Source organism: Lutra lutra, chromosome 7 (assembly GCF_902655055.1).
Source record: "Lutra lutra chromosome 7, mLutLut1.2, whole genome shotgun sequence".
Taxonomy (NCBI): Eukaryota; Metazoa; Chordata; class Mammalia; order Carnivora; family Mustelidae; genus Lutra; species Lutra lutra.
In genome coordinates this window covers 34446620-34461463 of record NC_062284.1, presented here as the reverse complement: position 1 = coordinate 34461463, position 14844 = coordinate 34446620, and the positions used below count along the sequence as shown (strand labels likewise).

Sequence of the window (14844 nt, the reverse complement as noted above, 5' to 3'; positions counted from 1 at the left end):
TATGAGCATATTTTAAAAATTAACATATAATGTATTTTTTTTCAGGGGTACAAGTCTGTGATTTATCAGATTTACACAATTTACAGCACTTACCATAGCACATACCCTCCCCAGTGTCCATCACCCAGCCATCTCATCCCTCCCACTCCCCTTTACTCTAGCAACCCTCAGTTTGTTTTGTGAGATTAAGAGTCTCTTATGGTTTGTCTCCCTCCCTGGTTTCATCTTGTTTCATTTTTCCCTCTAATTGTTACTTAGCTCCACACCATCAGTTTTTTAATTCAATGCTTCTTATTTGTCGCACTTACTGTTCATTTTGTAGCAGTCCCTCCTTCAGTACTTTTTTCTCAAGTGATTCCATAGGGTTTTTTATGGGATTTAGAGGCTACCAATTAGACATACTTGGGTAAGATCTGAAATCAGAACTGAACCAATTGGGAGGTAGAAGTAGCACACAGATTTCCATTTTGGGGGGTACAAATTACAAATGTGTAATTGTAAATTCTATAACCAAGTTCTGGGGACAGGAGTGGGGAACTTCCTGATCCCCCATGTAGTGAAAGTGGTATGATCCTGGAGGTTGCAACTGGGATGACAATCTCCTGATCAGCTAGCTCCCTGAGCAGAGGTTGGCAGTTTCCTTGGTGGGCTGGTTCTGTGGTATCATTCTGAGAGTCATTACACTGCTTCCCTGGCCCTTCCGATGATTTTACAGACAATGAATTCCTTGTATATCAGTCATTTCCTACTTATTCTACCAGAGTGAATTCTCTTATCTATAACTAAATCACAAAAGACATAGCATCCTTAACTTTTGTCCTTCTATCCATGCACATTTTCTCAGTGTGTTCTGTCAGGTATAACTCTTCTAAGTATTTTTCAAATTATCCTCTTCTCCACTCTCACTGTCTTAGTTCATGCCTTCAAAATCTCCCTCCTGGACTATAATGAGCCTCTTTTTTTTTTTTTTTGGTCACACCCCAATTTATTAGTGTAAAATGTTATTCAACAATCTTGGTTTCTTCTTCAACTTTGCTCTTCTATTATCATCCCATGCTTTCTTTTTTTCCTCTCTCACCATAGCACATACCCTCCCCAACATCCACCATCCAGCCACGTCATCCCTCCCACCCCCTCCCCTTCAGCAACCCTCAGTTTGTTTCCTGAGATTAAGAGTCTCTTATGGTTTATCTCCCTCTTTGGGTAAATCTTGTTTCATTTTTCCCTCCCTTCCCCTATAATCCTCCATCTTGTTTCTCAATTCCTCTTATCAGGGAGTCTCTGATTGACTTATTTTGCTCAGCATAATACCCTCTAGGTTCCATTCACATTATTGCAATGACAAGATTTCGGTTTTTTAATGACTGCATAGTATTCCATCATATATATAGACTATAAATATATATATATATCATATATATATATATATACCACATCTTCTTTATCCATTCATCTGTTGATGGACATCTAGGCTCTTTCCATAGTTTGGCTATTGTGGACATTGCTGCTATAAACATTTGGATGCAAGTGCCTCTTGATTGGTCTCCAGTCCTTCCATCTCTGCCTACTCAAATGGCAGCCTTTCTAGAATGTACATCTAATCACATGACTGTTGTGCCTAATTACAAAGCCCAAGTATTCACTTTTGTTTCAAATGGATTGCAAAACTCTTCAAAAATCAGACCAAAATCTTCTGGCTTCATTTCTGTTCACTATTCACAATTATCCCATACTCCAATTACTCTAAACTTGATACAATTTTTTGTACCTTTGCAGATCTCCTTCCCCTATACCTGAAAAACTCCTCATTTCTGAAGAGCTAGATAAAATGCTATCTTCTCTGTGAAGTTTTCCCTTATGTTCTTCCAAAGTGCAGTTGGTCTCTCCTACACTCCTACAGCCCTCTCTGAAATCTGAAGCATCACATTATAAGTGCTTACATATATCTTTAAATTATTAGTTTATAAGCCACACAAGAGCAAGAATTTTGTCTTACTCATTTTTACACCCCAACACTTGGAAGAGGACAAGTCACAAGACAAATTTAGGATCAATGTTTGTGGGATGCGCAAGTGGCAGTTAAGAGGTATGTGGAATTTGGGCGCCTGGGTGGCTCAGTGGGTTAAGCCGCTGCCTTCGGCTCAGGTCATGATCCCAGGTCCTGGGTTCGAGCCCCGCATCGGGCTTTCTGCTCAGCAGGGAGCCTGCTTCCTCCTCTCTCTCTGCCTGCCTCTCTGCCTACTTGTGATTTCTCTCTGTCAAATAAATAAATAAAATCTTAAAAAAAAAAAAATTAAAAAAAAAAAAAAGGTATGTGGAATTTATCCCTCTTTTCTAGTGCAGCAGAAATTTCATAAAAATGATAGAAATTGGGCGCCTGGGTGGCTCAGTGGGTTAAGCCGCTGCCTTCGGCTCAGGTCATGATCCCAGGTCCTGGGTTCGAGCCCCGCATCGGGCTTTCTGCTCAGCAGGGAGCCTGCTTCCTCCTCTCTCTCTGCCTGCCTCTCTGCCTACTTGTGATTTCTCTCTGTCAAATAAATAAATAAAATCTTAAAAAAAAAAAAATTAAAAAAAAAAAAAAGGTATGTGGAATTTATCCCTCTTTTCTAGTGCAGCAGAAATTTCATAAAAATGATAGAAATTGGGCGCCTGGGTGGCTCAGTGGGTTAAGCCGATGCCTTCGGCTCAGGTCATGATCTCAGGGTCCTGGGATCGAGTCCCGCATCGGGCTCTCTGCTCAGCGGGGAGCCTGCTTTCCTCTCTCTCTCTCTCTGCCTGCCTCTCTACCTACTTGTGATCTCTGTCTGTCAAATAAATGAATAAAATCTTTAAAAAAAAAATGATAGAAATTAAAGATTACCTGACATCACCCAGAATTGAAATCAGACGGTACTGGGGTAACTCAGAAGATGCGACATGTGCTAGGATTCCAAAGAGCCTTTCAGCCATTATCATATCATTCTGTGTCACCTGAAGAGATACAATGGAGAGGGGTCAAAATGACACTGTCTCTAGCTTGATACAATTAACACAATTCCAAAGAAATTTCTAAGTATTTTCTTTTAGCCCGGGGAAGTACCTTCTCCTGGGCTGCAAGAGAGAGTTCTCACTGACATTTCTTTCTTCCCAAACTTAATTGAAATGAAGATGTACAAATGTGGCTTGTAGTGACGGAGGATGACTGAGGTGACGAGTTCACTCTGACTCAAAGCAATGTTCCCTGAGAATTATACTTGAGGCAACTTAAATTCTTAATGAATTTTTTTCAGAAATCCTACAGTTTCTTGGAGTAGAATGATTTAGGGGGAAAATTCTCAAGTGTCAATGGAATAGATTCACTGTAATAATGTGCAAAGGTAAGCCAAGATCTTGTTCATACCTTGCTTCTATAAGAATAACACTGTCCCTTTCTGAGAGATGGAACATGAGATAAGCAAGGATACTCCTGTTCATTCTAAAATTATGTCTACCTTGCTATCCACAAGGAACAATGGTCACAGGTATTCTTTGTAAGGGCTTATCCCCATGTTAACCAAGAAGGTATTAAAAGCTAAAAGTGGGGCTTGGATTAATATCTGGGGCTATTTTCTTTAATATAAGATGTGGTTGCTTGTCCTTGCATTTTAAATACTATTCGTCTACATAATCAGTAGTTTCCAACCAGGGGCAATTTTGGCCCCTAGGGAACATTTGACAATGTCTGGAGACATTTTTGGTTATGACAGCTGGCAGAGGGGAGCTACTAGAAACTAGTGGGTTGAAGCCAGGGGTGCTGCTAAACATCCTCATTGCACAGGACAGCCCCCACAACAAAGGACTACCTGGCCCCAAATGTCAACAGAGCTGAGGTGGAGAAACCCTGGTATAGTCAAATGTTGGAACTTAAAAACATTCACTAATACTAGCTGTAATACATTTCACAGGCCCGCTCCAAAAAATAAACCCACAATTCCCAAGCATCTTACACACATGACTCAGTGCAGTCTCACACTTTTCCTAAGACCTTCAGAGTTAAGGAGGCTGCTGTTTGCTCAGATCTTTCCTTCCGCTGACAATGAAGTTACTTGGTCTAACATAGTCACCTAGTGGCCAGTGCAGGCCACTACTCCATCTTTTCTTCTTGATGCGCACAATTCAAATTTAATTCTTCCGCAAGCAATATATGTAGATATATAGTATAATATTACTACATATTGTCAAGGTTGAGATAAGCAGCTTTATTTTAGACTGTTAATAAAGGGTCAAATATCCTGGGCATTGACATTTTAGGAAATTTTAAATCAGAAGTTATATTGATATTTGATATTTGATATATTGATATTTTAAATTAGAAGAAGTTATATTGGTTCTTTATAATTCTTTATTTATGTAATTATACTGCACCATTCCTCCTATTTCAAGGTTCTATCATACTTAGTACATCTCTAGTAGTGATCCATGTCTGGGTAAATATACTACTGAGGTTAATGGGGTCAACAGTTTGGCCATTAATGAAGGAGAACACTCACCCATAGTCAAAATCACTATTCTACTTCCACACCAAGGTAGCTTTGGGAAACTTTGGGACTAATTATTAGGTCTGATCAATGACTCACAACCTCTCTGGGAAGTACCAAGAGAATACACAAGAGTACACAAGACTGAAACAAATCTCTTGGGAACTAGCTGGAGAAATTAGTAGTCTGAAGGTTCCAGATTTGTCCCACATTTTACTCATGACCCTTAGCATGGTTGATGCTAATTTCACTTGTACACTGACTCGGAGATCTCCAGTCTCTTAACACTCTTATTAGATTTTTAGAATGCTAGGCCAGAGGTACTTGTAGAGCATCAGCTGCAGGGAAATACAGTTGCTATTATCATCATGCTGGCAAATTTGATTATAGCTCATTTTACAATAAGGAGGTCTTCTGATTTTAAAGAGATAATTGTAATAGTATTAACAGTCATATTAGAGAACTTCTTTCTTTGGAGGATTATTTAAATTCAGTGCAGGAATTCCACAGGAGAAGAAGAAGTATAGTTTCTCTCCTTTCTTCCAAAATAGTATTTAGAGAACATGGTCTTTGTATAGCAGGAAAATTATTCCTGCGACAAGCTTAGCAAAATCAATCTGAAAAATAACTGTCACTAATAATATTCTAGCCCTGAGTTATACAGAGCAGGTAATCCACAGGCAGCTGTTACAAACTATTAACAAAGCAGTCTAGACACTTACATATGCTCGTTTTACTCCTTTTTTTCTCATTTTTACTTTCTCTTCTTTTGCCTTTCTTCCTTATTTCTCCTTCTCATATGTTCTTTTAAAATTATTCTTCTTTCTCTGCATACATTCTTTTTTTTTTTCTCACTTTATTCCTCCCTCTACCATGACCTTTATCAGCTGACCTTTGTGTACTACTTCCCCATCCTTCTCATGTGTCTGGCAGTTTGCAAAACACTTTGAAGAATACTAAGATCATAGTACCTACATAGGTGTTCTTTTTTTTTTCTTTCCTGAACTGTCATCCTACCAATATTTTACTTTTCTGAATGTTTACAAGGAACAGTAAAAGCATTTGCTATTCACCATGATTTGGCTATTATTTTTAAAGTCTGTTCAGTGCTTTAGAAGTTTTTTGATTGATCTTTACCTTTTTAACATTGTAAATGCCAAGATTTGGGGAAAATCCATAATATCTCTCAAAAGTTCTTTCATGATTACTGAATTTCCTGACCATTATTATGGCTACTTCTCCTAAAAAGGAATATTTTGATTCTACAGCTAGCTTATATTTAGCTTACCTCTGTTCCATTTATTTTCTGCATACTAAAATGGCTCAGCCTAAACAGTACGTAGTATTTCCAGAGTGTGAAATTGACAACCGGATTTCCTTGTGGATCAATTGTCAACTGGTCGACACGGCGCAGTTGAGCTAGGGCATTAAACTGCTGCAGCATGACAAGATTTGTTTCCTTGAATTTAAGGTGCTGCAACAATAAAACACAAAAAAGAGCTGAACATTGAATTTAACCATCTTAAAATATTAACATTAAAGTTTCAGTGACCGTTCCCCAAGAAGTCTGTAAACTTTAGGTTTAACTAGTATGTTTTCAATTATATTAAAACAACTGCATCTACCAAATTTACTTCATTTTAGTCCATCTGATACATCACTGATGAAATCCATTAATCCACCCAGTATTGAATTCAAAGTGATTCCCCATCTGCAAAGGATGTTCCCCATTTACTAGCAAACTAAGCTCCTCAAAATTAAATAAATATACAATAATTCAGACTTTCAGGCATTACGATGATTTTACATGCTTTATACTGAAATTGAATCTACAAAGGAAAGATTAGAAATAAAACTTTGAACTTTATGAATACAGGGCTCACGATGGTTCTGAGAAGAACTGATTAGTTGTTATTACCTGTATCTTGCCAATTACTAGTCAGGCTAGTTAAACTGGCCATGGGACAAGAAAATCACTAAAACTGAAATGCTACTGTAAGTGTTCTTTCTGTGTAACTGGATGCTCCTTTCTGAACATATTGTCCCTATTTCCATCTGTCTTCTTTAGTGAGGATAAGGTGGCAAAAGAAAACGAACTAGAAGAGAGCAGGTGAAGGAAATCACTTGGCTAACAGAGAAAAACAATAATAAAAACTCAAGGGAGAACTCACAGTTTCTGCAAATAACGTACTAATAAGTAATGTATTAGTACCAAAAACAGCTAATTGGAAAAACTCAAAAAAGCTAATTTCTCAACCTCGTTTAAAAAAAAATTCAATTCTAGTATAGCTAACATACAGTATTATATTAGTTTGAGGTGTACAATACAGTGACTTAACAATTCTGTACATTACTCAGTGCCCATCACAGTAAAGGCACTCACAATCCCTTTCACCTCTCTGGTAGTCATGTTTGTTCTCTATAGTTAAGAGTCTTTTTGTCTTCTTTTGCCTTTATATATATCACATATATCCTTATATATATCACATATACATACACACAGTGGAGTATCATTCAGTCATAAAAAGAAAGACATCTTGCCATTTTTAACACACACACACACACACACACACACACACACATCCATTCTTCTGTGGACTGACATCTTCTTTATCCATTCATCTGTGGATGGACACTTGGACTGTTTCCATAGTATGGCTATTATAAATAATGCTGCAATAAATATAGCAATGCATATATCTTGTCAAATTAGTCTCTTCATATTCTTTGAGTAAATACCTAGTAGTTCAATTACCAGATAGTAGAGTGGTTCTGTTTTTAACTTTTGGAGAAGTCTCCATACTTCCTCCCTCAGTGGCTCCAAATTTGCATTCCTACCAGCAGTGCACAAGCCTTCATTCCTTTTTCCTCACATACTAGCCAAAACCTTTGTTTCTTGTCTTTTTGATTTTAGCCATCCTGACAGGTGTGAGGTGATATCTCATTGTGTTTTTGATTGCATTTCCCTGCTGATGAGTGATGTTGAGCATCTTTTCATGTGTCTATTGGCCATCTGCTTGTCTTTGGTGAAATGTCTGTTCATGTCTTCTGCCCATTTTTTAATTAGATTATTTGTGTATCTGGTGTTGAGTTGTATAAATTCTTTATACATTTTGGATACTAACCCTTTCCTGGATGTCATTTGCAAATATCTTCTCCCATTCAGTAGGTTGCCTTTTAGTTTTGTTGATTGTTTCCTTTTTTGTGCAGAAACTTTTTATTTTTATATATTCCCAGCAGTTTACTCCCAATAAATATACATAGCATATTTATGTATTCCCAGTAGTTTATTTTTGCCTTGCCTCAGGAGACCTATCTAGAAAGAAGTTGCTTCAGCCAATGTGAATTAAGTTACTGCCTTTGTTCTCTTCTAGGATTTTTATGGTTTCAGGTCTCACATTTAGGTCTTGAATCCATTTTTGAGTTTATTCTTGTTTATAGTGTTAAGAAAGTGATCCAGTTTCATTCTTTTGCATGTAGCTATCTAGTTTTTCAACATTTGTTGAAAAGACTGTCTTTTTCTCGGGACGCCTGGGTGGCTCAGTTGGTTAAGCAGCTGCCTTTGGCTCAGGTCATGATCCCAGCGTCCTGGGATCGAGTCCCGCATCGGGCTCCTTGCTCGGCAGGGAGCCTGCTTCTCCCTCTGCCTCTGCCTGCCATTCTGTCTGCTTGCACTCGCTCTCTCTCCCTCTCTCTCTGACAAAAAACAACTGTCTTTTTCTCATTGTATATTCTTGCCTCCTTTGTCAAAGATCAACTATTTCTATGCTCTCTATTCTGTTCCATTGATTTATGTGCCAATACCACACTGTTTTGATTACTACAACTTTGTGGTATATCTTAAAATCTGGGATTGTGATACCTCCAGTTTTTCAATTGTGAGACCTCTTCTTTTTCAAGACTGCTTCAGCTATTTGGTTTTTTTAATGGTTGCATGCAAATTTTAGGATTGTTTGTTCTAGCTCTGTGAAAAATGCTGATAGTATTTTGATAGGGATTACATTAAATCTGTAGACTGCTTTGGATAGTATGGACATTTTAACAATATTTTTTCTTCCAGTCCATGAGCGCAGAATACCTTTCCATTTCTTTGTGTCATCTTCAACTTCTTTCATGAATGTTTTAGTTTTCAGAGTAAAGGTCTTTCGCCTCCTTGGTTAAATTTATTCCTAGATATTCTATCATTTTTTATGCCATTGTAAATAGGATTGTTTCTTAATTTCTTTGCTACTTCCTTATTGGTGTATAGAAATGCAATGGCTTTCTGTATATTGACTTTTTATCCTGCAACATTACTGAATTCATTTATCAGTTCTAGTAGTTTCTGGTGGAATCTGTTGGGTTTTCTTTTTTTTTTTTTAAGATTTTATTTATTTGACAGAGAGACAGAGAGCACAAGTAGGCAGAGCAGCAGACAGAGGGAAAGGGAGAAGCAGGCTCCCTGCTGAGCAGGGAGACCAATGTGGGGCTCAAGCTCAGGACCCTGGAATCATGACCTGAACTAAAGGCAGCTGCTTAACCAACTGAGTCACCCAGGTACCCCTTTGTTGGTTTTTTTAATGTATAGTATCATATCTTCTGCAAACAGTTAAAATTTTACTTCTTCCTTACCAATATGGATGCCTTTTATTCACTTGTCTAATTATGGTAGCTAGGCCTTCCAATATTCGTGAATAAAAGTGGCAAGAGTGGACGTCCTGGTCTCGTTTCTGACCTCAGGGGAAAAGCTCTCAGTTTTTCGCCACTGACTGTGATGTTAGCTGTGGGTTTTCATATATGGCTTTTATTATGTTGAGGTATGTTCCCTCTAAAACTACTTCATTGAGGATTTTTATCATGAGTGGATGCTGTACTTTGTCAAATGTTTTATTTGCATGTCTTGAAATGACCTTATGATTTTTATCTTCTCTCTTGTTGAGGTGATGTATCATGTTGATTGATCTGTGAATACAGAATCATTGAATACGCAATCCTGAGATTAAATCCCACTTGATCATGGTGAATGATTTTTTTTTCCCTAATGTATTGTTGGATTTGGTTTGCTAGTCTTTTGTTGTTGATGAGTTTTGCATCTATGTTCATCAAAGATATTGGTCTGTAGCTCTCTTTTTTTGTATATCTTTATCTGGTTTTGGTATCAGGGTAATGCTCACCCTCATATGATGAATTTGGAAGCTTTCCTTCCTCTTCTATTTTTTGAAATAGTTTGAGAAGAATAGGTATTAACTTGTCTTTAAATGTTTGGTAGAATTCACCAGTGAAACTGTCTGATCCTGGACTTTTGTTTGTTGGGAGGTTTTGATTACCAATTCAGTTTTGCTGCAGGTAATCAGTCTGTTCAAATTTTCTATTTCTTCCTGACTCAGTTTTGGTAGTTTATATGTTTCTAGGAATTTATAAATTACTCCTAGGTTATCCAGTTTGCTGGCATATAATTTTTTTATAATATTCTCTTATAATCCTTTGTTCTTTCTGTGGTTTTGGCTGTTATTTTTCCTCTTTCATTTCTGATTTTATTTGAGTCCTCTCTCTCTCTCTCATGAATCTGGCCAAACATTTATTAATTTTGTTGTTTTCTTCAAAGAAGCAGTCCTGGTTTCATTCATCTGTTCTATTGTTTTTTATTTCTATTTCACTTAATTTTGCTCTAATCTTAATTTATTTCCTTCCTTCTATTCATTTTGGGTTTTTGTTCTTTTTCTAGCTCAGGTTGTTGGAGATTTTTCTTGCTTCCTGAGGTAGGCCTGTACTGCTTTAAACTTCTCTCTTAGAACAGCCTTTACTGCTTCCTAAAGATTTTGGACCACTGTGTTTCATTTTCATTTGTCTCTGTGTATTTTTTTATTTCCTCTTTGATTTCTTGGTTGACCCATTCATTTTTTAGTAGCATGTTATTTAATCTCCATGTATTTGTGTTCTTTCCTGATTTTTTCTTGTGGTTGATTTCTAGTTACACAGTGTTGTGGCCGGAAAAGATGCATGAAAAAAAAAAAAAGACTTCAGTCTTTCTGAATTTGTTGAGACTTGTTTTCTGGCTTAATATGTGATCTATTCCAGAGAATGTTCTAGCTGCACTTGAAAAGAATGTGTATTCTGCTGTTTAGGATGAAATGTTCTGAATATATCTGTTAGATCCACCTGGTCCAATGTGTTCTTCAAAGCCTCTTTTTCCTTGATGATTTTCCATTTGGATGATCTATCCATTGATGCAAATGGGGTTTTAAAGTCCCCCACTATTATTGTACTACTATTGATGACTTCCTTTATGTTTGTTTTTAGTTGTTTTATGTATTTGGGTGCTCCCATGTTGGGTGATAAATATTTACAACTGTTACATCTTGTTGGATTTTTCCCTTTATTATTATATAGTATCTCTGACTTTTGTTACAGTCATTGTTTTAATGTCTATTTTGTCTGATATGTGCTATGATGTGGACTAGCTTTCTTTTCATTTTCATTCACATGATAAATGCTTTTCCATCCCTTCACTTTCAATCTGCAGCTGTCTTTAGGTCTGAAAAGAGTCTGTTGTAGGCAGTATATAGACAGGTCTTGCTTTTTTATCCATTCAATCACCCTGTATCTTTTTTTTTTTTTAAGATTTTACTTATTTATTTGACAGACAGAGATCACAAGTAGGCAGAGAGGCAGGCAGAGAGAGAGAGAGAGGAGGAAGCAGGCTCCCTGCTGAGCAGAGAGCCCGATGTGGGGCTTGATCCCACGACCTGGGATCATGACCCGAACCGAAGGCAGAGGCTTTAACCCACCAAGCCACCCAGGCGCCCCCCTGTATCTTTTGTTTGGAGCACAGTCCATTTCCATTCAAAGTAATTATTGATGGCTAGTACTAATTGGCATTTTGTTGCATGTTTCATGTTTGTTTTAGCAGTTCCTCCTGTTTCTTTCTTCTCTTGCTCTTTTTGCTCATGATTTGCTGACTTTCTTTAGTGAAATACTTGGATTTCTTTCTATTTTTTTTTAATATCTATTACTGATTTTTTATTTGTGATTACATTAGATTTACACATAACATCTTATGCATATTGCAGTCTCTATTAAGTAGATGGTTGCTTAAGTTTGAACCTACTGTAAAAGCACTGAAATTTTACTCCTCTCCCCTCCACATTTTAGTTATATTGTGTCATACTTTACATCCTTTTTTGGAGTCTTTGACGGATTTTTATGGATATACTTAATTTTACTGCTTTTGTGCTTCTTGCTTTTCTTACTCCTGCTTATAGTCTTTCCTTTCCAGTCAGAGTCCCCTTTAACATTTCTTGTAAGGCTATTTTAGTGGCCATGAATTCTTTTAAATTTTTGTTTGTCTGGGAATTTCTTTATCTCTCCTATTCTGAATGATAGCCTTGCTGAATAGATCATTCTTGGTTGCAGGTCTTTTTCTTTTAGCACTTTGAATATATCATGCTTTCTGCCCTGCAAAGTTTCTTCTGAAAAAATCAGCTGGTATCCCTTGTATGTAACTGTTTTCTCATCTCCTGCTGCTTGCAAAATTCTCTCTTTACCATGCCTTTTTGCCATTCTAATCACTATGTGTCTTGGTGTGGACCTCCTTGGGTTGATTTTGTTGTGGGATCTCTATGCCTCCTGATTCTGGATTTCTGTTTCTTTCCCAGATTTGGGAAGTTTTCAGCTATTATGTCTTGAAATAAATTTTCTGGCCCCTTTCCTCTGTCTTCCTCTTCTGGGGTTTCTATTGTATGAACGTTATTGTGATTGATGGTGTTGCTAAATTCTCTTAGTCCATTTTCATTTTTTATTATTATTTTTCTCTCCTCTGTTCAGCTTGATTGCTTTCCCCTCTCTCTCCTCCAGATTGCTGATCTGTTCTTCTGCTTCTTCTAGTCTACTATTTATTCCATTTAGTGTATTTTTAATTTCAATTACTGAGTTCTTCATCTCTGATTGGTTCCTTTCTTATGTTTTTTTAATCTCTTTGTTGAGGGTCTCACTGGGGTCCTCTACTCTTTTCTCAAGTCCGGTGAGTATCTTTATGACAATTACTACGAATTCTCTATCAGATACATTACTTATCTCCATTTCACTTAGCTCTCTTGTGATTTTGTCCTGTTCTTTCATTTGGGACATATTTCTCTGTCTCCTATTTTGTCTAACTCTCTGTGTCTGGGTTTTTTTGTGTCTTGAAAAAGTCAGCTCATCCCCTGCTCTTGAAAGTAGCCATCTTATGAAGAGGTCCTCTAGTGCCCTTGCAGAGCAATATCCCGTTCACCAGAACCCAGTGCTTCAGTGGTATCTCTTATGTGTGTTGCACGTGCCCTACTATTGTGGCTGAGCTGTGTTTCCCTTCATTCCAGTCATCTGCAATGGCTCTCTTTGCCTGTTGTGGGCAGAGTTTAGTCCCTGTGTTGTTAGTGGGCCAGTCTGAGGCCACCATGGGCTTGAGTTGAGTCAAACCAGGTGTTTGTCAGAGACACAGTAGCACTGAACTGCAGGGCACTTTCCCTGTGTTGTCCCCTAAGCAGCTTTCATTGGTAGGCAAGGCCTTCAGTCAGACCTGGTATCTGCGCCCACCCATTGCTCATGCCACAGATTGGTTTTATGTTTATGCTCCCCCTGCCCAGGGCAGGAGTTACTTTGGAGTGGTGTTGGCCCCTTTTGGGACTGCTTGCACAGTGCCAGGCTTGTGGCACCGCTTTGAATGGGCTATATGAGAGGGGCAGGTCCTGTGGGAGAGTGCAGTTGAAGGGCTCATGGTGCCAGCAAGGTCTGCATCCATCCACCGCAGGAGGGGAGCTGCAGCAACTCAGGAAACCTCCTGCCCAGGCTAGGATGGAGGGGGCATGTTCATAGAAGTATGCAGGGATGGGGCATGTTGTTCACAAAGTAGGTGGAGAATGTTGGTGTTGTGCTAGTTTCTGCAGGTATCTGTATCTAGGCTGTGGAGTGGGAGAGGGAAATGTCACCTGCCAGCTCTTTTGTTCTTGGAACAGTCTCCAAAAGATCCCTGCCCCTCTGGCACGTATTCTTCTGAGACCAGTAAATACATCTCCTTCCCATATATCCCAGATATTTTTCAAACGGCTGCTTCTATACTGTATGTCAGTGGAGAGGTTTGTTGTGCTATCTTTTTAAGGGTGGGAATTCAGTTTTCTCTTGTCCACTGGCTCTCCCAGAGCTGGGTTCCCTTATTTTTAAATTTCCAGGTGTTAAGCACTACTGGTTGGAAGAATTCATGGAGTTAGGCCCTTCTGGGTTTCAGAGCCAAATGTGATAGGGATTCATCTTCCCAGTGCACATCCCATGCCTGGGTTGTCTGCCAGGCGGGTCTGTTCCTCTCCTCTCCCATGGACAGTTCCACAGGTCTGTTTATCTTTCAACCCGTCTCTGCCTTCCCTACCCTTTTCGACGTGGCCTCTTCTTTACATTTAGCCATGGAGAGTCTGTTCTGCCAGTCTTCAGGTCATTTTCTGGGTTATTACACTGATGTGGGTGTTTTTTAGCTATATCCACAGGACAAGGTGAACTTCGGTTCTTCCTATTCAACCACTTTCCCCTTCTCGAACTAATTTTAAGTGAGCTACTAAAATTATTTTAAGTGTTGTTAGGGAACTACTGTAAAAATTTTCTATAAATGTACATGTCCCATTAATACCAGGTAGAATAAATGAATACATAATATAGGATTAGGTGAGGTCCTGATGAATGCTTTGTAAAGTGGCAACACATAATTCGAATAAAATTATATTAGTCCTTTATACTCCATAAAGAATCATTTGAGACATAATTTCTAATATTAACAGAAAACTGCAAGGCCATTTATGAATACTAATTTAAATCCCAGATCCAGAAAAATCAACACAAAACCTTGGTCTCCATGCCAGATAGAAACTGCATAAATAAAAGTTAAAACAGGTCTTTGGCCTGAACACACAAGTCATGACTGAGAATTATTCAAATATACTACTAAAAGGAAATGTTTACCAGAGAATTGGGAAATTTAATCTTCAATTTGGGAAGCACTTGGACGATTTCATCAAATTCTATGAAAGTGAAGGACACTGTTGTCACCATTCCTGCTGTTTGAACACTCCAATTCCGATCAAGAGATTCCAGGGCTCCAGAGCCATACAGTGAAAGTGTGTCCCCATCCACTTCAACAAGGTGTGTATCTGTGACAGATAAACCTTGTAAAGCATTGCTGAGTCCTGAGTCCAGAGACCTGGAAAATGCAACATATAATTTTAATGAAAGTCTTATCATGAAAAGTAAACAATAGATAATAAAACCCTGTTTTGGGGGGCGCCTGGGTGGCTCAGTGGGTTGGGCCGCTGCCTTCGGCTCAGGTCATGATCTCAGGGTCCTGGGATCG

At 38.3% G+C, this 14844-nt stretch overlaps 1 protein-coding gene across 8 annotated transcripts in view; it reads right to left on the bottom strand.

Annotated features, from left to right (window-relative positions):
* LRRC49 (leucine rich repeat containing 49) overlaps positions 1–14844 on the bottom strand; it is a 160322-nt gene that overhangs the window by 18876 nt on the left and 126602 nt on the right. For all 8 annotated transcript variants that reach the window (XM_047737731.1, XM_047737726.1, XM_047737728.1 and 5 more), the window contains 3 exons: positions 14457–14694; positions 5785–5970; positions 2861–2970 (listed from right to left, as the gene is read on the bottom strand). In XM_047737731.1, the coding sequence (XP_047593687.1) occupies positions 2861–2970; positions 5785–5970; positions 14457–14694 (534 nt within the window). The remainder of the gene's footprint in view (positions 1–2860; positions 2971–5784; positions 5971–14456; positions 14695–14844) is intronic.